This window comes from Pyxicephalus adspersus, chromosome 7 (genome assembly GCF_032062135.1).
Source record: "Pyxicephalus adspersus chromosome 7, UCB_Pads_2.0, whole genome shotgun sequence".
NCBI classification, from domain to species: domain Eukaryota; kingdom Metazoa; phylum Chordata; class Amphibia; order Anura; family Pyxicephalidae; genus Pyxicephalus; species Pyxicephalus adspersus.
In genome coordinates this window covers 66,952,632-66,975,445 of record NC_092864.1, presented here as the reverse complement: position 1 = coordinate 66,975,445, position 22,814 = coordinate 66,952,632, and the positions used below count along the sequence as shown (strand labels likewise).

At 36.7% G+C, this 22,814-nt stretch overlaps 1 protein-coding gene across 2 annotated transcripts; it reads right to left on the bottom strand.

The window, feature by feature from the left end:
* On the bottom strand, positions 1 to 21,992 carry WIPI2 (WD repeat domain, phosphoinositide interacting 2). Of its 2 annotated transcripts, XM_072418847.1 has the most exons (13): positions 21,801 to 21,992; positions 15,686 to 15,768; positions 15,001 to 15,170; positions 13,729 to 13,825; positions 12,562 to 12,659; positions 11,100 to 11,192; positions 9,422 to 9,492; positions 8,033 to 8,140; positions 6,685 to 6,849; positions 4,746 to 4,853; positions 2,810 to 2,937; positions 1,999 to 2,086; positions 1 to 1,210 (listed from the first exon to the last, which is right to left on the bottom strand). In XM_072418847.1, the coding sequence occupies exons 1-12, from the start codon at positions 21,872 to 21,874 to the stop codon at positions 2,037 to 2,039; spliced, it is 1,245 nt and encodes a 414-aa protein (XP_072274948.1). In that variant the 5' UTR covers positions 21,875 to 21,992; the 3' UTR covers positions 1 to 1,210; positions 1,999 to 2,036. The 2 variants fall into 2 exon arrangements, with proteins under 2 accessions (XP_072274948.1, XP_072274947.1); XM_072418846.1 differs by lacking the exon at positions 1,999 to 2,086 and having other exon boundaries at positions 21,801 to 21,991.
* Between the last annotated feature and the right edge of the window lie 822 nt (positions 21,993 to 22,814).

Genomic DNA, 22,814 nt, shown 5'->3' with positions numbered 1-22,814 from the left:
TTAATTGTCAGGCGGTTTATTTGTCCAGCAACCACCAAAAACAAAATTTGTACTTGAACTCAAATGGTGAACTGACCATTAAATATTTTTATGTATTTGAAAGACTTTTAAGACATGTGTCTTTCCTGAAATTACAGGCGTGATTCACCTGATCACCAAGTTACAAGCAACAGCATACCAAAATGGAGCATTTATTATAGTTTTGGTATATATAAGCCAATTCGCTTACTGAATAAAATGTGCACTGGAATGCAGCTTTATACAGTGTTACATCCATAAATATCCTAATGATGTATTTCACATTACACTCGGATCTCCACCACATCTTTCTGAGCAAAAAAACAATTTAATATTTGCATCGGCAATCTTTAGTTTCTTTTGTTTTCCTACATTTAATGACTGTGGAACAGCAAAAGGACCTTAGAAGAAAAAAAAAATCTAAGAGAAAATTGTGTTCAATATACAGAAATCTATGAAGCTCTCAAGCATAACTGAGAAAAGTATGTGGCAGCCTAAAAGAACATTATAAGAATCTGTGAACAAAGATTTGGTTAGGCATGTAAGCCATAATATATACAGCACTGGCTTTGGTCAAATGACAGCTTAAAACATTTTACACATAGAGATGACTATACAAGTCAGAATTTAGATATCAGACATAACAGAATGATAGATGAAGCAACTATTATATATTCACAGCTAATTAGATTTTTCTTTTTTTTTACTTTAGCCAGGAAAAAAAAAATCATACATATATACACACAATATATTTTACACACAAGTTTTAAAAATATTCAAAATATTAGTGTAGCAGTTTCTATTTGTCTAGACTCGGTTGGTAAACGGCAACATGCTAAGCAACAGATTGTATCCTAATTTGGCAACCAGACAACAGCTAAAATTGGACTTAAATTTAAGTGAAAAGATCTGTATTACTTGCACTGTTAAAAAGAACCCAAAAATATTCTGAAGAATTTATAACTGCATCCGATGCTTCCCTGACTGACTCTTACAGATGTCCATAGCAGCAAACACAAGAGACTCCCATAAATTGGTCTTGTTTTGTATATACAATGAGAAACTACTAGCACAGATATTCACTCTGTTCTCAAAATCATGGGGGGATTCTCGCTGTCTTCATCTAGTCGAAGAGCATGGGCTTCATCTTCCAGGTTTGTCCCACCCACAGCTCCAAGTTCATCAGAAAAGGCTGTACAGAGAAACACAAAATGATTAGTGATATTTATGTATTCATTTACAGACTTTATTCTTTTTCTTAGCACACCATGTGATAAAGCTAAGTGCTGGAACATTAGCAAACACTGCATGTTGGCATATTTTGTAATGAAGCCAAACATCTACAGGGATAACAGTAAAGTCCATTCTCATTTTATTGTGGTGCACTGTAAATCCTACCAGCTGTTTGTATAAGCAAAGGCTGAAAAGCATGTTAGGAATACCTTTGGCTCTTGAATAAACAATTTTAGGTTTTTAAAATCCAGCAAATTATTTTTAATTAGATTTTTGCATTTTTTTTGTCTGTTACATAATATAGATAAAATATCTTCTACAAAGTATGTTCAGGAACAAGCCTAGGGCAAGACCCAATGCTGTGGTTTTAATTTTTATCCTAAAATGAGCAGTGGACTGTCAGGAAATTCAAACTTAAAAAAGCCTTCCATCAATCTGGCTAGAAATTATATTGTGTTTAAAAAATGGTGGACACCTAAAGCTTTTTATCTTTTTGGTGTTTTGCCTGGAGATTTAGAGGGATACAAGCATGTCATGACCACCAAGTAGATTTTCTTTAATTTGTTACTGCACAGAGCCCATTCTTCCTGACAAGGCACAAGCAGGGTGGTACCTACAGTGCACCCATGGGAAAGAATAGGAAGAATTGGGGACAGGGTATCCTGAATTCGCTATAAAAAATATAAATATTTATAATTGTGCTTTGAAGTACTGTGAGATGTGAACAGGATGAATGAATGATACAACCTGCGATTGTGGCAGCAGTGTCCAACATTTCAATGCCTCTAATGATAATATGCATAAACATCTTCAGTATCCAGGTAACTACTAAAACCTTAAATAATACAATTAAAAATTAATTACAATGAATTAAAAATAAATTAAAATATTAGTGATGTAGTCAATCAATGGTGCAGTATGCAAACATTATCTTCAACCTTCTGGCTTAGATTTTCAGGTATTACAGATTACAAAACTTTTTTCATTGATGGCAGAGAGTGTAGTGATCCCCGAACCAAATGCAATGTCCAGTTCCAATTGAGCATGTAAAAGTATGCAGTTTAGATTTTATAGTAAATGGTATCTTAGGAAAGCTGATCTCTCAAATGCCTAGTTCAAATGTTCATAGCTAGTTTTGGTTACCAATAGAGATATTTTCTTCCTAAATTTTAATACTTTAATTCAGCAATCGCCAACCGGAGGTCTGCTACACATCCTGGGGGGACAGTAGTGCAGGGCTGTGAACACAACTTTTGTTGAGTCAACAGCCCTGTGCTACTGTCCACTCCCCCATCCTCTGGTGGGTGCAAATTATATTACAGCTGATCCTTTAATCTGGCGTTATGCTATTTTTACTAAAACAAGACCCAAGACGTGAAATGTCAAATAAATAGGAAGTAAAGAAGATGACAACACAAGCATTTGAGAATTCAGCTTTCCAAAGATTCCTCTGACACCAAATGCAGCAAAATCTGGGTCTGGTAAAATGACCAATATTATTCTGCATCTGTCATAATACAGTACCAAAATAACATTCAATGATATTTTTACAACTTACCATGATTTGTTGGTGATGTGGAATATGTATCTTTTGATGTTGCACCACTGTAGTTCTTTGACACTAATGGTCTTTCGTGAGATGCTGGCTCTAGAATTTCATTGGAAGGCTCCATACTTCCATCCAATCTGAGGGGAAAAAAAGAGAAAAAAAATCAAACATAATTTTCAATCACCTATTTTTATTAAAGAGAAAAACAGTAAATTAATGGTCTAGAATTAATACAAAGGCATCTTTTTTTTTTTCTTTAAATCACATATCAATTTTCAATAGGTAGTTCACATACTATTTTTTACTAATCCCATTTTTCAAACAATACAAAATGTTAAAACTGGAATAGTAATTTAAAGCATAATGATGATTTGATGGTTAGCTCTTCTGGGAAGGGTCCTCTCCTCCTCCTGTGTCACTGTCTGTATGTCTGTCATATGCAACACCTGCGTAATATGTTGGTGCTATATAAATATTGTTTATTAGTAATAATATCATCAATACACACCATAAATAGTCCACACCACCTATGCTATAGTTAACAAATCGAAAGAGAGAAAATAAAGGTTTATGGACATGTTAAACTAAAATGAGATAGAAGCATTACACAGAAAGAGATCATTGATATTAAAACCTACAAACCTACACTTTGCTTTAAAACCTAACCCACAAGTTTAATAAAAAAATTTTTTTAACCACAAATGTTCTCTTCCCTACATAAAACCCGCACCTGAATGAAATACACAGGCTGCTGTGATTAACCGGTTTCTGTAAAAGGTCTTCTCTGGCTGTATCTAACTTTAATAAATCTGCAATAAATTATTTTATTTATTACGCTTTTCATAAAAACCCTGTTTTGATATCTTTATTACGGGCTGACAAATGTGCAAAGATGAAACCATAATACATTGTTTTCTACTTTTTTAGTTCTAATTTTTTTTAGATTTATTAACAACTCAAAAAACAAACAAAACATAACACAAAAAGAAAACAGACCTGTAATAGTAACAACTGACAAAGATTTCAAGGAAAATATATAAGCAGATATAAACAGATAAGTACAGTGCAATAGAAAGGAGTTTCTTTTACAAAAAAACAATGTTAGGGGTAATTAAAAACACTCAGAAGTGCATTAGAGTTGGAATTTTTTTTTTTTTTAAATAGGGAAAGGTAAAGAAAAATAGGGGAAAGAAGAAAAAAATATGCAGGATGCCTTTGCATCATTGACTATGGGGCCCTTGCATGACATCTGCAAGGCTGCATCCAACTGAAGGGTATGGAGGCTTTGGCAGCACCTAGATGATGACTTGGGGGACTTTCGTTATATCTTCGTGGGCCTTCTAGAAATGTTCAGGAAAGATTGTTCTGAGGAGTTATGAATAGAGACATCAGTAAGCTTGTGAATAGCATTAGAGACTCCAGATCAAAAAAATAAATTACCAGGCAGCTCCAAAATTATGGAGAAATATGCCCAACTCGCTGTGAAACCCTAAATTGGAGAGCAATATGAATACATTTTATAAAGGATAGCTACTCTCTTGAAATTCGTTACCAATTGAGATTTTTATTCCTAAATTTTAATATTCTAATTGAACATTGGGAGGTGAGGACAGCAGTGCCACCTACAGGCCGAATGTTTATTTGGTCAATGACACCTCCAGCCTACATAGGATCACTACGCACTAGCTGAATGTGATCACATAATTGAGAACCATCCTGATTGGTTCTTGATAGTAAGTGGGCACCAGACCTGTTAGTGACAGCAAAGACAGAGAGCCAACAGAAGCCCAAAGTTTTACTTGGTAGGTCTCAAATGAAGGGCATTGGCTATCAAGTTCACAAGAAACTGTGAGGTTGAGGTTAAGAAACTGTAAGCTGGAGGTTCACAACAACTAAGTATTAACACTTTTGCCATATTTTGCCATTTATGACGTTTTTCTCTTACCTGTGTTGTTTCATTAGTGTGCACTCCCCACCCTCTTGTGGGTCCAAATTATATATGTAAAGGTAACCATCTGCTGCACCAACAAGTAACCGAGGAATCTTTTGAATCCTAAATGTGAACATTTATTGATATATTAATATGAATTCTAAATAATAAATCATTGCAGAAAGGTTAAGGAATATCTTTCAAAACCTCAACAAACACACAATTTAAGGTTAAGTGCATATTTAAAAAAAAAAATAAAATATAGTTATATAGTTGCTGGTTTTTCAAGACAACTAATAATAAATACAGAAATAAAAGCTGCAAGAGACGTTTCCAAGCCATTTTAGCATAGACCATCCCCTGTAAATTATGCTAGCCAGTTTTGAGCTTGGAAAAGCCTGCATATCTAAAGAGCTCCTGAAATGTCTTATTCAATGTGAACTCTCAAGCACAGCTGGAGGCTAAAAAGGGAACTCTAAACTGAAAGGCTCAGGATAGAGGCCACGTTACAGAAATGAATTTGTCTTAGTGAAAATAATTTATTCTCAAACTTGCTTCAACTGCATGTACATAGTAAAGCCACAAATGTGTTTATTAATGCCCTTATCCTTGAATTTTTAGTTTTGTTTTTTAAAGCACCAACCTTTTGTAGGTTGGAAAACCAATTATATTGGGCAGATTATGAAAAGAGTAAATCTTGTATATTATTAGTGAGAATACTTGTTACATTTAAAGCTAAAGCTAAAGAAAGAGGACAAATGTCTGCCAGAGGACAGACACTACAGACCACAACCTGGCAGCATGGTTAGTTTACTCTACTGAAGAGCCAACAAAGGATGCAGGGGCTGCCAAAAAAGCAAGTATTCATTCTTTTTTTTAAAATTACGGGCTGTAGCTGCTGGTATTAGTTCAGCTAAGAAATACAATTTCTTTAAATAAAGAAATTTTTTAGTGAAACTTTAGTGAAACTCAACTAGTGAAATTTACCCTCTCTTTTTGCTTGGTAACCACTGTTTCAAATTGAGAGCACATATTTTCAGCACATTTCATGTGGTAACAAAATTTACAAACAAAAAGTTTCAAAAAGAGTTTAGCTATATACATTTTTGCAGCCTGATGGTACTAAAGAACTTTTTTTTAAGCCTAAGTTTAGACTTTTCAGATTGCACAAGATTTAAATGGATGTCTGCCCGCCCCTTTTCCATTGTAAATCTTTTCTCCTATTAATTGACTAATAAAAAATGGAGAATAAGAATCACTTAGGAAGGCACCTACTGCAAAAACAAAAAGATATTTTAATCCTTTTCCATTCCAAAAGATTCAGGAAAGCTATGGAAAAGTCACTCCTAAAGTGTCAATGATGGCAATATAAACAGAATTTGTAAAACTTACCTATTCTTCCCAAACCTTAAAGAAAGTAGGAACAGAAAAAATATTCCTATTTATAACACTACGTTTCCAATGGGTTTGTACTGGACAGAAAGAACTAATATATATTACAGGTTACAGTTCACAAAAAGTACCTAAAGCCCAATTCCAATATTAAAAAAACACAGCCCTTATACCCCTGCTTTACAAAAAAAAAAGATCCTTTTAAACAGTGCTCAAGGGACTTTTAACCCACCGGGCTCTGAGGCAGCTGCTGCCATAAGGGCAGAAATAAAACACAAAAGTTACATTTTATGAATCACCAGCACTGGTACTACACATTCCAGAGGAGTACTAGTGGTGGACCCATGATGACATGTCTAGGTGATGCAACGCTGTGCTTCTGGACTGAACAGACTTTCAGGAGAGAAGATTTTTCCTGTAAAGCTGCACTTTTTTTTTGTTTAGCTGTTTTTTGTCAAAAGCTGGAGTTGAGCTTTAAACCTCTGTTAGTAAGATCATTATTCACATATTATAGGAAATATAATGGGAACATAATGGGGGAAAAAAAAAGATTCGAAATTACATTGCTAATGTACAGATGTTTTTGTGACCGCAAAAAGGCAAACGAACAGTTGCAAAAGCTCTTCCTTGGTTGAACATTTCAGTTACTTGTGAGGGCAAGTAACTGGTGGACGCCATGATAACTTTTCCAAAATATCCCGTCCAGGTGGTTGGCTCCTCAACAGGCCTAAAAATAAAAATATATTATATATTAAATATGTATATATACACATTTCTAAACAAAACATGAATAAGTATTAGGCTATATTGTCCAAAAGGTGTAACTGTATGGACAATATTCTGCTAGTGTATAAGATGAAAACCTATATTTTACATTTATGGAACAAATGGTTTCAATATTAGGGTCATTGGTGGTAAAAGAAATAATATATTTGGAAAAGTGACAACTAAAGTAAGGGGCTGGAGTGCAGTTTTATTAGGTCTGCTGTTCCAAATATTTAGATGGCTAATACCGTGTTTCCCCGAAAGTAAGACCTACCCCGAAAATAAGACCTAGCACTTTCCCCCCCAACCTGCCCTAATATAAGACCTACCCCGAAAATAAGACCTAGTAGAAAAAGAAAAAAAAAAGAAAAAAATAAAAGCAAACATAAATTAAAACAGTACTCACCGAGCGGGAGACAGCGGGGTGTACACACAGCGGGCTAACACACAGCCGCACAAGCCGATGCTTTCCTTGTAGTTCCGGCTCCTGTCACAGGCGGAGTGATATTACATGCACTTCGCCTGTCAGAAGCTGAAGTGCATGTAACCAGGCTTGTTCTAGTGAGCCCTTAAAAATGTGTTAAAAAAAAAAAATTAAAATAATATACTCACCTGATACGCGATCCTGCGTGTGTCTCTGGCTGCAGCAGCGTCTCTCTTCTCTCCTCTGCCAGCATCGTGTCTTTTCCTGTTTGTAAAGCAGAGCGAAAGAAACCGGCACAGCGCCACCTGCTGTTCCATGTCCTAACTGCCGAACAGTGGAAAAAAAGCACAGAGTGATCAGAAGGGGAATTTGTAAGGGGAATTTGGGAATATGGTGTTTTTTTTTCATTAAAAAAAGTATATAAGACCTACCCTGAAAATAAGACCTAGTGTGTTTTTGGAAGCCCAAAAAAATATAAGACAGTGTCTTATTTTCGGGGAAACACGGTATGCCTTCTTATAATACCTGATGTTAGTTAAAATTGAGGTCCAGGTTAGCAGCAAAATACATATACCAAGTACACTTTCCCAGTCTGAGAATTGCTGCACATGAAGTTCATATAAAGACAAACTGAGGTGCACAAACATATGCAAGTGAATATTCCATTTTTTTCCATATATACAGAGTATAAATGACAAAGGAAAATAAAATGAATACGTACTTTTCTTTGACAGTTTCTAACTTGAAAATATGCACAGTTTCTGTGTTACTTGAAGCTGAAAGAAATATGCCATCCATGCTGAAAGCTAGGGAAAATATTGTCACACACCTAGGAAAAAGAAAATTAAGTCAGATGGGCTTTAAGTAAACATGTGTCAATAAATTACATATATATTTACATATTCTGAACAAGAAGAGAAAGCACTTTATATTAAGCCCTTGTTCATCTCTGTAGCTATAAGCATTGTGAAAAAAATAAAGTTGAACTCCAGCCTTTTAAAATGGAAAAAATTGAACGTCTACTACAATGAAATTGATTACATAAATTTTACTGCCCACTAAGTGCTTTGCACAGTATTTACTAGAAGCTTGTGCAAATTATATAAAGCTCACCTCATTTATTGGCTCTAAAAATTCTAGAATTATTCAACCCTTTCCACTACACCCTGACTTGCCTCTTTCACTTACTGGATTGTCTTCAATAATGGAAGTGGAGCATCACATGTGGGGGTGACTTGCAAGCAAATGCTGGCTGCCTAGGAATGCCTCTTTTCATGACATCCATCAAGGCATTTTGATATTTGGGTAACTCCTTTAAAGAGTCAGCCCCAGAGTGGAAGGCTCTTAGGAGGAATACTAAATGGTGTACTAAATACATGCAGGGTGCAGATACAGTGTTTTCCCTAGACCCTTTTAGCCGGGAACCCCCTGGCACTTTTCAGTAACTACCTGACAGTTTTTGGATGGTTACTGAAGAGTTGGTAACAATACAGGGGCTGCCACCCGCCTACCATTTCTTCGACCCAGCTCAAAAATGAAATTACTGGGTTGAGGTAAGTTTTCAGAAATATACAGCACCTTGCTAGTTTGCATTGCATAGACACAGTAGTAACATTAATAAGTCTAAAACAACTAATGACACAAATGTTTTTAAAATGTGCTTAGTATGTCAATGTAGAGAAAGAGGGAACCAGAAAAGACAAAATGCATGCAGATTAAATTTGAAGTTTAGATTTTAAAGATTACAATACAGACACTGGTAACCTGCCAGCCTTCTAATGTAAACAAGCAGCAGGTGTCTCTAACCTGCTAGAAACAACCTGACAAATACTCTAATATATATATATATTTTCTTTTAGGACTCGGAGAAGGAGTCTTAGCTGTACGTTAGATGGCGCCATCAAGGACCGGTGGCATTAAATTAGAACTTTAACCAAAAGAATATCTATTGTGGTGCTTAAAAGTTTGTGAACCCTTTAAAATGCTCTATATTTTTTATGAACGTGACATAAAATATAATTCGATTTTAAACAAGTCCTAAAAGTAGTTTACCAATTGATGAAAATGATTAAATAACATATTATTAAAAGTAAAAATATTTCTAAATCACCTTTTCACTCCTCTGCGGAATTCAAACAGTTTTTGACCTTCTGGAATGGAAAAAACGCGTATCACTGTGCCCTATAGAAACAGAAAATATATATCTTCTAATATAAAAAAACACACCTACTGTTATCTCCGTTATTGGTAATAAGGGTGCTGCTCTCCACAGCAGGACAACCCAATTATATACAGAATCCACAACTAATATATCTTAATATATCTCGATTTTCTTAGTTGTGTCTTTATTGTTTTAGGTATGCCACCTTAATTCAAAGATGTTCATCAACTAATTACAAAAATTATTAAAAAAAAAAATTAGGTACTCTATTCATTCAATGCCACTAAAGAGAACACAAACATTTAAAACCATTCTTCGTCGCTTATTAGTTGTTATTATGTTATTAAGTGGCCACAAGGAATGAGAATAAATTGATTCCACATAAAAGAGAAACCACTAGTGGACTGATACACCAAGTTTTTGGGGGAAGTAGTAGGTAGTTAAATGAAAGATATAATCCCGACAAGGATCTCTCACTACTGTAAAATCTGGGACCTACTAATTAACTGTCATCAGGTATTACTACTGCAGTAGAAAGAGTAACCCAGGAAATCCAATATAGGTGTTACAGAAATTTTTGGAATGTTACAATCCAATCCCTTTTTTTTATGGAAAAAAATATAGGTTTTTAAAGAGACCCTTTCACTACATGGAACTATATTTTACTAAAACATAGAAAGGGGCAATCATAAGCTTTTGCAATGTTGAGTCGAATGCACAGACTCGTAAATTAATGGGTTTTAGATGGTAAATTTAGGTCTCTGACCAACAAGTAAATAGTGACCATAAGCTATATTGCACCTAATATCATTCAGTTTTGCTTTTATATCCCACTTGTATATTTTAGTTTCTACACATTCTAACATTCTAGTTTAAACTCAGCCTTAACTTCCAACTTTACACACATTTTATTTATTGATTGAAGGGAAGGCATGAAAAACACACACCAAAGAGTCCTTAGTCTTCTTTAAAAAAAAGAAATTGATTTATTTGGTTACAATTTCATTGTTGTTGCTTCAAAAGATAGGATGGGTTGAAATATTTGCTTCTTTAGAATTTTCAGCATCCAAACATTTCCAGGTATGTTGATGCCTGCATCTCTGTGCTGGATATTGTGATCCATCATCCCACCTATTACATAACTATTATGTTTCTTCACAATTTAATGGATACATCAGAAGCTGAAGATTCTACCAGTAGGGATAGTTTGCAAAAAAACAGGGACTTGATTCATAGGCAGCTGAAATTTTATGTGTTTGTAAGCCAACACACCCATCAGCATGATGATTCAATTAAGATAACTCCATGGCACAGCTATTTTCATCCTACTCAAGTCATTGAGAATGTGTTGCACATTGCCTGTGGATTGCCCATTCATGAATCTATATAAATTCCTCTCCAATCATCCTTTAGATCATTTCTCCATGCTTCACCTATGCTTCAATGATGGATATTTTGGGAAATTGCAACAGAGATGAGCATCTGTGGACCCCCTGCATTTAATAAGCCCTTTGACGAAAACTTGTAATATTTTAATTGTCCTTTTGTTTTTAACCCAATACTTAGACATTAGCTGTCAATATTTGCTAAATGAACACAATCTTAATACAGGAAAAACATGCCTTACCTTTTCTGATGCAGTTGCTAGTTTTGTACCACTTGCGTCAAATGCTAAAGCTGCCAGTGGGCTGTCATGAGCAGGTATCATATTTGCAGCTCTCTGTAAAACATTGAATAATGTGAAACGCCAAAGGAGTTTTACTGTAATATTTGGTATATATTATTTCTTCCATGCATCCTCAAAGTATATCACAGCCATACACAAACTATATAAATATAAACATTTTAGATTTTGATAGTTTATTGTAACCAAGAGAAAAATGCTGAATCAGCCGTTTCTTCGTCCACAAGATAACTACATTATTCTTAAAACATCAGTGAAAATATTAAATGTTTTCAAACACTGAAAGTAAAAAAAAAAAGTTATGTGAAATTTTCAACCTTTAGCATTAAGAACCAAAACGAGAAACCTGTTTTTGTTATATGGATGATGGCATAGCCAGCATTAGTTCAGTCCAGCAATGTTGTCCCATTACTTTCATGGCCTAGATGTTTTTTTTAATGTGTACTTCCCCTGAAGTTCAACACATTTTTGAGTCATCATTTCAAAAATAAAACATACCCCAACCACCCCATTGTCAGAAGAAAAGTACCAGTATGTCCAATAGTAATTGGGCAAGGAGGAGCATGGGTCAGTAGTGGGTTCCATTTGTTGAGACATTCCATTGGATTGCCTTTTAAAGGAACAGAACAGCCAAAGGGTTTCCTTTACATTATACTCTGAAGTTAGCTAAACTAATAGTAAAGTTTACAGCTGTAAAAAAAACATACTAGGTACGTGATCATTTTAACGGCCAGCTATTCATAAGTTTCCAAATTTGACAGACACATTTATGTTATTATATTTGGTTAGTAATTGTAGCTGCTGAAAGATTACTGAAAACACCCCACAAAAATAATACTATGAATATAGGTATGATTCTAATACAGAGACAATGGGCCTGATTTGGTAAAGCTCTCCAAGGCTGGGGAGGATACACTTTCATCAGTGAAGTTGGGTGTTCCAGCAAACCTGGAATAGATCTGATCCAAGATTCAAAACATTTGCTAGCAAATGACTTTGAAGAAATACATTCCAGGTTTGCTGGATCACCCAGCTTCACTGATGAAAGTGTATTCTCTCCAGCCTTGGAGAGCTTTAATAAATCATGCCCAAAGCATTTTTGCTTGTTCAGGGTAGGCTTTTCCTTTTCAGAGAAGTAAAATAGGTGAATAAACTGGCTTGGAAAAAAAACATCTGTAAAAATAGAGAGACAATACAAATATAAGTATTTGGTATAAAATGTGCAGGATCTTTACAGTATTTTGTCAAGCATTGCAATCTAAATATTAGTTTAAGTGGATCTACTGCTAAATGATTATGTAAATTGCCACAGCTGAACTCCCACTGACAGGTTTAATTAGTCAGTTGATCATTAGATGTAAATGTAATACCAATATGGAACATAAATAACACAAACAGCACTCACCAGGTTCACAGTGTCAAAGACCTGGACCTCTCCGATAGATGCACTACCAGGATAGGCCAAGTAGCAGTTGTCTCCATTAATTGACAATGCACATAGACCTTAAAAAAGTCAATAATAGTTAAAATATTAAAAGATAGCCTCAAATGTTTCTAACCAAAACATACTCAACATTGGCTTCTATATTTGTCAGTTTTGTAAAGAAATGTGCAAAAAATATCTTCAATGACACATTGAAAAGGAGTATGTAAAAGGAAGTCGAGAAAAAATACAGTCAGGTCAGGATTTGTTACCAACACTACACACAACATTGTGTGAACAGTGAAAAAACAAGTTCTAGAATGCAGTGTGGCCACTGAAACCTATGCAAGGTTCAACAACTGCAGGGAGAGAGAACAGAAGAAACGAGAGAAGAGGGAATAGAAAGAGAAATTAAAGGTTTTAGGGAGGGGAAACAAATAATATAATTACAGTGTTTGGTTATAATCACAGAAACATTATAGTAATTATGTGGACAAAATGAAAATGTAAATGTGAACCAATACTTCAGGCTAATCATTTTCTCACAGTGATGTAGGCTGTTATACTTCACATTACTTTCCTCCAGGCACCTATTATTCACCCTTTGGGTAATGTATTATAAAACCAAAAGCGTGCACACACTCGATCTAAAACCATTCTTTCCACAGAGTGCACTCAGGCAGGTAAGTTTCACTGTCAGTAAAGTTAACTTTGGCATAGGAGTAAAGGGAACGAGCCACAAGCTTCCTCATGCTGATAAGTATTTCTCCTCTATGGCTAATGAAGCAATAGGGGGGAGAAAAAAAAAAAAAGCTACCACAGGGGCTAGAATTTAGAGCAGTGTTTCTTGCCCCTTTTAACACGGGTGAACCCCTGGAAAAAGAAATTCAGGTCTTCAGGAATCCCCTGCTGCAATTTCTGTATCCACAAATTACATTACATTAGTGTGGTGGTCCGTAGGAAGAATGCCTCCTACATCGATGGCCAATGGGAAGAAAGTTACCCTTACAGATAGCCAAAAGATCATTGGTATCAGTTACACTGACCCGACAGACACAAACCTCTCATTGCTCAAGGAACCCCCAGCACCCACTGGGAGGAGCCCTGCTTGAGAAAAAAAGAACTTGCATTTTTTGTGAGAAAACATACCTGCGGGGTTAGGAGGAGTTTCCCGAATAGTGTGCAGGACTTTCATGTCTCTTATATTGTGTATGTACAGAGACTCCTCAAGGCATACAATCAGCCTCTATGGAACAAAAATAAAAGTATGATTTATTGTGAGGAAGTTTTTACTTGGAATCGATGATTATTTGTTAATCAATTATTAACATTTTCACAATATCCTACAGTGAGGATAGAAAAAATATACTTTACCTCAAGATTACACCAAAATAGAATAATGTATTGATTGAATGGTTAAAACATTACCAAGAAATATTTGAAGCATGATTTTGACTAAGCTACTGGTAAGTATAAAAGTAGGCACATACAGTACCTACAACTGCTTTTAACGCTTCTGCTTTGTCTACATTCAGGGCAATTCTGATCAGGAAAAGAATCCTTAGTCGGACTTGTACCCCTTCCTCTGTATCACAAACATTTGCCCATTATTATTATTATCAGTTATCAAAAATAAACAAATAAATCACGTAGCTGTGCAGTTACAAAGCCTGAGCCACATAACAGAGTGTATTATTTAGGAGAATTCAAGAGCTATGAAGATGACAATTCTGGCATCTGATACATGGATATTATTCTACATGGGGTGGCCATGGATCTTGGTTGAGCTTTTCTTTTTGTTGTGATGTTTTAATAACCTTTAAAAGCAATTCTCTGATTTTGCTAGTCTTCTCCTCCCTACCCCCTAATAACGAAAAACGTTTACTCACATTACAATCTGCAGTTCGTTAAACTATAAAGTTTTCCATTTACAGATGTAAAAGTTTACTGGGTACAATAATAATTTAAATAACTAGACATTTTCCAAGTTGCCAGATTTGACAGACATACATTGATTTTATTGTAACTGATAGCAAATGAGCGGTAATCGCCACAATTTAGGTCAGTAAATGTTTTCCAACAATTTTTTAAACGGAACATTATTTTAAGAAAAAACAGTAAAGTTGAGTGATAACAGTATATATAGTCAGAAGTCTGTATCAAACAAAGAAAGGACATTTGATTAGTCCATTTACATACTGTATATATGTCTCTATGTCATTAGGACACAGCAACACAGTAAATACAAAGTAATCAACCTTTCTATTGGCAGGGTAGTTACTGTTTTACTTTTAGCTTTTCTCAATTTTAGTAAATATATATATATATATTTACACACACATATATATATATATATGATGTTCATAGTGATTAATTCATCAAATGCATTCAGCCACCACCTCGTTAACATCTCTTACTCACCTGACGATTTAATTTCACAGCCAAAATTGTGTTGGAGTAACTGTAGTTACAGATTTCTGTTCCTTTTTTGAAATGGCAGACTTTAAGTTTTCGTGGTGCTTTGAGGCTGACGATTGCAACAAGACTACTGGAAAACAGACGCTCCACAATGCAGACATCCTCTGTATCAGCTGAGGAGAAATAGTGGAACAGAGAAGATTTTATTAGTATTCTCAGCACTAATACATGAATGTTCAACTATTGTCCTGCAATTATCTCTACCCAAGAGCTTATTAAAACTACAGAAAGAAACGCTATTAGGTAATGTTCTTTCTGCCAAAAACTTGTTTACCGATCTGCTAGCATGCACTGTGTACATTCTTAATATCTGTAAGATTCTAGCTCACAATAGGAGCCAGAACAAAGCAACTGCAGCAAACATCCACAGCAGATGCATCCTCAGTGGACACCCAAATGGCCAGGAAAGTAGGATGATGGGGGTGGGTGGGAGAGATGAAGAAGGTGGTGGGCAAACTCAGAAGCAAGTCTGCAATACTTGCACATATAATAAATGCTGTTGTTGCCAATACTCAAAATTTAACAGAATTACATAGGAAAAGCTGATACTGTGCAAAAGGGCCAGCAACAAGTAGAAAGAACAATAGATGTTAAAATCTTTTTTTGGTTATCGTAAAAGTAAACTTACTGCATTCATATATTTGCTCTAGTTTATCCACAGATGACAAGGAGAAAAACTTATAGCCAGACTTGATTCCAACAGCCAGAGATCTACAAAAACAAAATAAATGACTGAACATAAGAATTGAAAGAATACAATCTTTTTTACAACACAACAAAAAATAAACTGCTAGGCAGTATCAAAGTATTGAAAGGAGACAGTGTAATAAATCTGATCAGAGGGCAAAAATTCCACATCAGTTTGTATTCCATGCTGAAGAGGAAAAGAAGGAAGGAGAAGCAGCTGCAGATGGGTGTATACTGTCCAAGGCCTAGTGTTTGTTTGCTTTAAACTCCCACTCTACCCAACCACCCATTTGTTAATGCCTCTGAAACACACGCTCATAGCGCTCATAGCTTTCCATGGAAACCAAATAGGCAGTCCTCATGGTTGCTTAAACTATAGGAACTATACTCAAAACTCAAAAAAACAAAAACACACTTACGTTCAATCTCGCAGGGCAGTCCAATGACTCCGGAGGTGTCCGGCATTGGGTCCCGCGTCGTCTCAGCATGCGCATGATCAGGATGCTCTTCATCCCACGTCACCCGACCCAGGCATGAAATTGGGTGACGTAGGATGAAAAAAAAAAAAAAATTGTCCATCTCACTGCGCATGCATGAGATCGGCTCCTTCTGCGCATCAAAATTTGACAAAAGTAGGGTTAAAGCATGGCAAGTTTCCATGCTATATCGCCTGTAGCTTGTGTAAAGGTAGAGGAGACAGGGCCCAGCCTTAAGGCAGGGTACACAGGTTCAATAATTGTCATTGGAAAGGATTTTTCACAAAGTTTTTTTCCTTAGTTGCTGTTGAGAAGACAAATATAATCAGAACGCCAAGGGGAACCTCTTCAACAAGACCCAGACCAACAAAAGCCTGAAAGAGGTTCCAACACCATCCACAACTTTTCAATTGTCCGTAAACTGCATTAACTGACCACAGTATTTTAATTCTATTCAGCCAATTTTGTGATCTAGATATAAGCAGCTTTGTGTTCATTGAGAAAAACTTTAAAAACAGGCAGATATGTTCATTTTATTGCACATTTTTGCTATATTTATTATTGCCCAGTATTTATATAGCGCCGACATATTACGCTGTACAAAGTCCATAATCATGTCACTAGATGTCCCTCAAAGGAGCTCACAATCTAATTTCTTTATCATAGTCATATGTCTTTATTACAATCTGAGGCCAATATATATAGACTTACTTTCTTCTCCATGTTTTTTTTTTTTTTTGGCCATTGGCGTATGTTTCCTGCTAGCCTTAAAATGGACATGATGTAACTTAAGAGTCAAGAGCATCTGACTAACTTCTTTGCAAACAAGAGTATTATCTTTCACTATGGCCTGGAGGAAAATACTAGACTGGTGTAAAAATTCATTTTAAAATAAACAATACCCAGCATGTCCAGAAATTCTCATGAAACAAAACAGCTTTTTTAATACATACTAAAAAAAAAAAAAAAAAAAAAAAAAAAAGGTTGATTGAATGCAACACCTCAAACTAGCAGGTAATTCCTTCACAATGACGGGGAAATGTTTCTGAATACACAAAAGAAATCAAACTTATTCCACATATAAAAAACTAAACTTTTTTTTTTTAAACTGTGGATGGCAGCAGTTTTACAACATCCCATAAAAGCTTTACCAGGTAATGTAATTTCAGAATATCTTTTTTTGAACCATAGAGATTTAATTTAAATAAGACACTTAAAATGGTAATACTGTCCATGTTTGAGTGAACAGGCCAGGTATAGTTTTTTTTGAAAGTATAGTTACCCTTTAATATAAATAATTATACCCATTGTGTTTATAATTAAAACCTTGTTTCAATGTGTACCATATGATTCCCCCCAGTGTTCTCCCCGACACCCAATGACAGGTGCATTTGACCTGCAATTTACCTTCTTCAAGCAAGTTGTCTATTTCCTGCTTTATATTTGCCTACCTAATTATCTTTCTCAGGCCACGTCTAAGACCATGTCTTTACATTCAATAATTGTCATTGGAAAGGATCTTTCACAATCCTTTCTAAAGACAAAAGACTGCATGATGCAGGAATGAGTGCTGTACATACAGTGCGGTTCTGCTCTATGGAGAGGGGAGGGGGAGAGCAACAGAGCGGCACCCCCACTGTGCTCTCTCCCCTTAACTTTCATTACGATAGTTCCTCATCTGTCACCCATTGATCCTATACACACACCAGATTCTCGTCCAATATCAACCCTGATTATCGATGGAGAATCATCTGAAGTGTGTACGTAGCCTAACTGTCTCCTCAGACCCATTGAAAACAGTACACTGGCTCTGTTTTCATCAGTTTTGAGCAAAGTTGACAAGTTCAATGTGTAATTGTCAGACCGCCAATAAAATACTCTAAAAAGCCCTAGAGTACTGTGCGATCACAAACAAAACATTTACCAACAAGAGGACTAAAAGATGGAAACAAGTCACACAGTTTCTTTAATTCTTCTGTAAACTGTAATTAAAATATTTGTAATACTTGCATTTAGGATGCACCTAAAATGTGATCTAATCTTTATTCAAACCACAATAGAGTTCTATTTAAAGCAGACAGCATTTCACACTGCCCTATCTGGCAGAACAATGCTTTACACAATGAAGGTCACTGAAAGAAGCACATATTCTTCAGAGGAAAAAATACGTTTGGAGATCATTTTTTTTTTTTTGTTCAGCTGCAACTTTAGAAAAGGGGTGTTGAATCCTTGAATCCTGGTTGTTTTAGGAGAAACAGAATGGGAAGAGTTAGAAACCTCTTTCAGGAATTACTAGGACTATACAAAACAGGACATTTCCTCAAAAAAGAAAACAGATGTAAAGTGCAAAAAAAGTTTACCATTTCCTCATTTAAAAAAACAAAAAAAGTTTTTCACGATGTTTGTTTGAGATAGTAAACACATGAGGGGAAAAGTAGAGTAACAACCCTGGAGGTCAGGTCCGATGTGGGGCCTCTACAGAGTAAATTGCTATTGTTTACACAACAGAGTACATACACCTTGACTAAATTGTTCATACGCATGGACAAATATGCAAAGGCAGGCTCTGTAAAGGAGCCTCTACAAAAGTATTTCTTTTTAAATTTTAACTAGATAACAGTAAGCACGATGTGTGACATATTGCTCATATAACCAAAAGGAAGTGTGAAGTAGTTCATACTGAAAGGGTTCTAAGAACATAAATCCAAGCTTTACTTTGAGGGATGATGGTGCTGTTGGTCACTGATGGCAGCCATTGGCATAACACAAGAGGGAGAGGTTGGCTGAGACAAAACACTGCTGAAAGGTCTATTAGATGAAGTTTATGTCACATCAGGCTGAAAAATAAAGCAAAATCTACACTATCGACCAGAACGATGTAGCAGCTGTACCAGTAATGTAAAGTAAATACACAACAAGATAGTACTGTAAAGTAAAAACTACTCAGACAACCAATAACTGGAAAATCTGGGTGCCCAGAGTTGGGCTTTAGGAATTAAAAACGAATCTGGCTTTACCGTGTAGTTCAGTGCTACCAATTTAAAATCTTATGTAGTAAGTCAGATCCATCATGTTCAACCACTAGGGAAATACATATTCCACATATAAAATCCCATAGACATAGTTGATCCAGAGGGGATTTTTTTTTGCTTAGAGGAAAAAAAAATCCTTCCTGATCCCATGAGGCATCGGATGTTCCCTGGATAAACAGTCTCTGTTATCTTTACTTTAAAGCTTTAATCCCCAGTTATATTCTGTGCTTCTAGAAATCATCCAGCTTTTTCTTAAAGCAATCTATAGTAGTTGCTGAAACTACTTCCTGAGGGAGCTGATTCCACATTTTCACAGACCTTACAGTCAATCAAACTTTACATCCAGGTCTGCTTGTAGATTATAGACATCCTGTGAAGGAGACTGGAGAAGGTGCAATACTATCCTCAGAGATATCAGTGGCTATGCAGCAATGCACCGGTGTTTGGATCACAGATCACTGTAGATAAACTGAAGAGTTGACAGATAATTGATGTATATATATCCAAATATTTACAGTCCTTGATATAGCAGGGAAAGGATAAAACAAGTGTTATTAATGGTAAAGTGTCACTTTCTGCTCTGGTGACAACTCTACATTTATGAACAGCCCATCACTTGTAGTCTTGCAGAAAATGGGCATGAAGAGAGGGAGTCAGTCTATCCAGAGAAAGAATATAGAGGAATAAAACCAATGACGGGTTCTAAATATATCAAACAATTGTTTTTCATACAGTTAGAAAAGTTTAGAAATCCTGCTGAGTTTTTATCACTGTCTGTGTCACCATTGAGGTGATTCATCCCATCAGTCCCAATAGTAAGTCACCAGGACAGAAAGTGATAATAAATCCACATTCCTAAAGTTGTAACCAGAATCAGAAGAAAGTAATTTCGCCCATGGGGAATCTGCAACTACCAGATGTTTGGATAACCCCTCTTTGTGACAATAAGGCTACGTACATACCTCAGATAATTCTCGTCTGATAGGACTGATATTAGACAAAATCTGGCATGTGTACAGCGCTCGTTATCCGGACGAAGGACAATCGTAATGGAAGTGAAGTGGAGAGAACACAGTGGGGTGCCGCTCTATCGTTCTCCTCCTCTCTCCATAGAGCAGAATGGTGATGTATGTACAGAGCTCGTTCAGTCTTTTGACATTGGAAAAGACTGTGAAAGATCCTTCCAACGACAATTATTGCACGTGTGTACACAGCCTAGGTGTACAGGTTGACATTAAAAAATCCAGCAACCTCCGGACATGAGGAAAATTCCAGATTTTTATATATGCTATACATATTTACCAGTAAAAAACTGTGTTCAGTCTTTTAAATGGATGCTTTATCCATAATGGGGCTATACAGCAGCGAAAAAATGAGAAGGAATGAGCAGGAAAGCATGTGCAAGCAAGACCCCACAGCTGATTCTGGAGTACAGCGCCATCAAAACAAACAGCTCCTCCAGAAAAAAAGTGTAAAGTTCAGTGTTCTCCCCAAGCCCTTTTAGCTGGGCGCACCACCCGGCACTTTTCAGTAACCACCCGGCTGTTTTTATGTGGCTACTGAAGAGTTGGGTCACAATACAGGGGATGCCACCCACCTACAATTTCTACCCACCCGGCTCTAAAAAATTCCTGGGTTGAGTACTGAAGTTGGAAAATGCGCTCCGAAATCCATGCCGGAGATCTGAAGGAACCGGATTATCGATGGCTGGATATTTGAATGTCAACCTGTACAGATCTCTCCAGTGAGACTGCACACAATTTGTTGTCAGATGTTTTAACCCTTCTTTATACAAACTAAAGAAAAAAAGTTTTACTATACATACATCATGAAGCTGAATTTTGGGTTCAGCTATAAAACCCCCTTGCAGTGGAGCTAGGCAACATTGCCAGGGGTATTGCTTTTCTTACCTTATCCTTCCATCCCCCATAAGCACTTCTCTTATTATCCAACCACCACAGGCTATGGGTGGGCATTTCTTCACCTTACAATACAGAGCTTATTGCCCTGCACTATGGGGGGGGTTTTTTTTTCCCTAGAAATAACAAAGCATTTTGCTCCTTTGCACCTGTTGTTATTATTGTTATACGGTAATAATATAGCGCCAACATATTACGCAGCACTGTACAATAAATAGGGAGATAGTGACACAGGAGGACGAGGGGAGCCTTGCCTGAGGAGCTTACAATCTAAGGGGTGGGGGAAGTATCACACCATAGGAGTTAGCTGGTAATATATATATATATATGTCACATGTACACAACAGACATGACACAGCACATACAACATACAATAAACATGGATATCAGTCCCATAGAAGAACCCATTCAGGCAGGGATGTGAACTACAAGGCCCAGCATTACCCAACAATTACAGGAGACTTATGCATTGTTCAGGCCCACACATAATACATAACACATTATATATATATAATAATGTATATACAACATATAAAACACCAGACACACAACACCTGGCAGGCTGCACAGTTTATATTGGTATAAAGTACACAGCTACCTAGGCAGTAAGGTTCCCTAGACTCACGTACGTGTTATCCTGGTTGAAGTTGGCGAATAGTAGCTGGGCACCTCCAGCCTCTACGTTCTGACTGGCAAGGTTCATTGTCACGTCCTGTTATCGCCTAGGCACAGCTGTGTTCGGGACACCGTCTGCTCCGACTCTGCAGCCGCCTCATCCCTTGTTTACCGGCCTGGACGTGACAACTTACCGCGCATGCGCACGACTGGAGTCTGCCCCGTACTACGCAGGGAGCGTCATTACGTCATTTGCGTACATTGGCGCCAAGTGTTTCAGGATGGGATGTCTGTGGTGATGACAGGAGAGTGTAGTGATAGAAGCCTGAGGGCTGAATGATTGTCAGGGCTGAGACACTGACAGGAAAAAGCTTGCTGCCAGTTACTTATACTAAAACTACAGGGAGTCCTGATAATAATGCCTCAATAATACATATTACTATATTAGCGGCTAGTTCCATTTTACTATACCCCCCTCCCTGTCAGAGAGACTGGTCAGGTCTTGGAACTAAATCTCTGTCCCTAAAGCTGAACTAAAACCAAAAAAAAACATCTTTAATCCTGCAGATCTGTTGGGAGTTTTCTTCGTTTGGGTCCTAAGTTATCACAGTAACCGTCTTCGGCCTGGTGCAGAAGTAGCGCCCAAGGCCCATTTCTTCTTCCTAGTCACATGATCTGACACTGCGCAGGCGCAAGATTGGGTAACGTAGATGTGGAAAAAAGATGGTCAATCTCACAGTGCATGCGTGAGATTGGCAATTTTTTTTCCCATTGACGAAAGGGCCCCTCCTGGGCATGCCTGAGGTCAGAGGAGTGAGCAGCCAGGAGCCTCCCGGGATGTGAGATGTAGCTATCCTGGGAAGCTCTGTACTCCATTCTGTTTAGATTGCAGCAGCTAACAAGACAAAGGGGCTGTGCTACATTTTTTTTTTTTTGCACTTAAAAAAGAAAAATACTCCTTTATGTTAAGTAAAAATTCTGAATTTAGGTGCGCTTTACAGAGGAACTAAACTGAAAAGTGCTTAAAA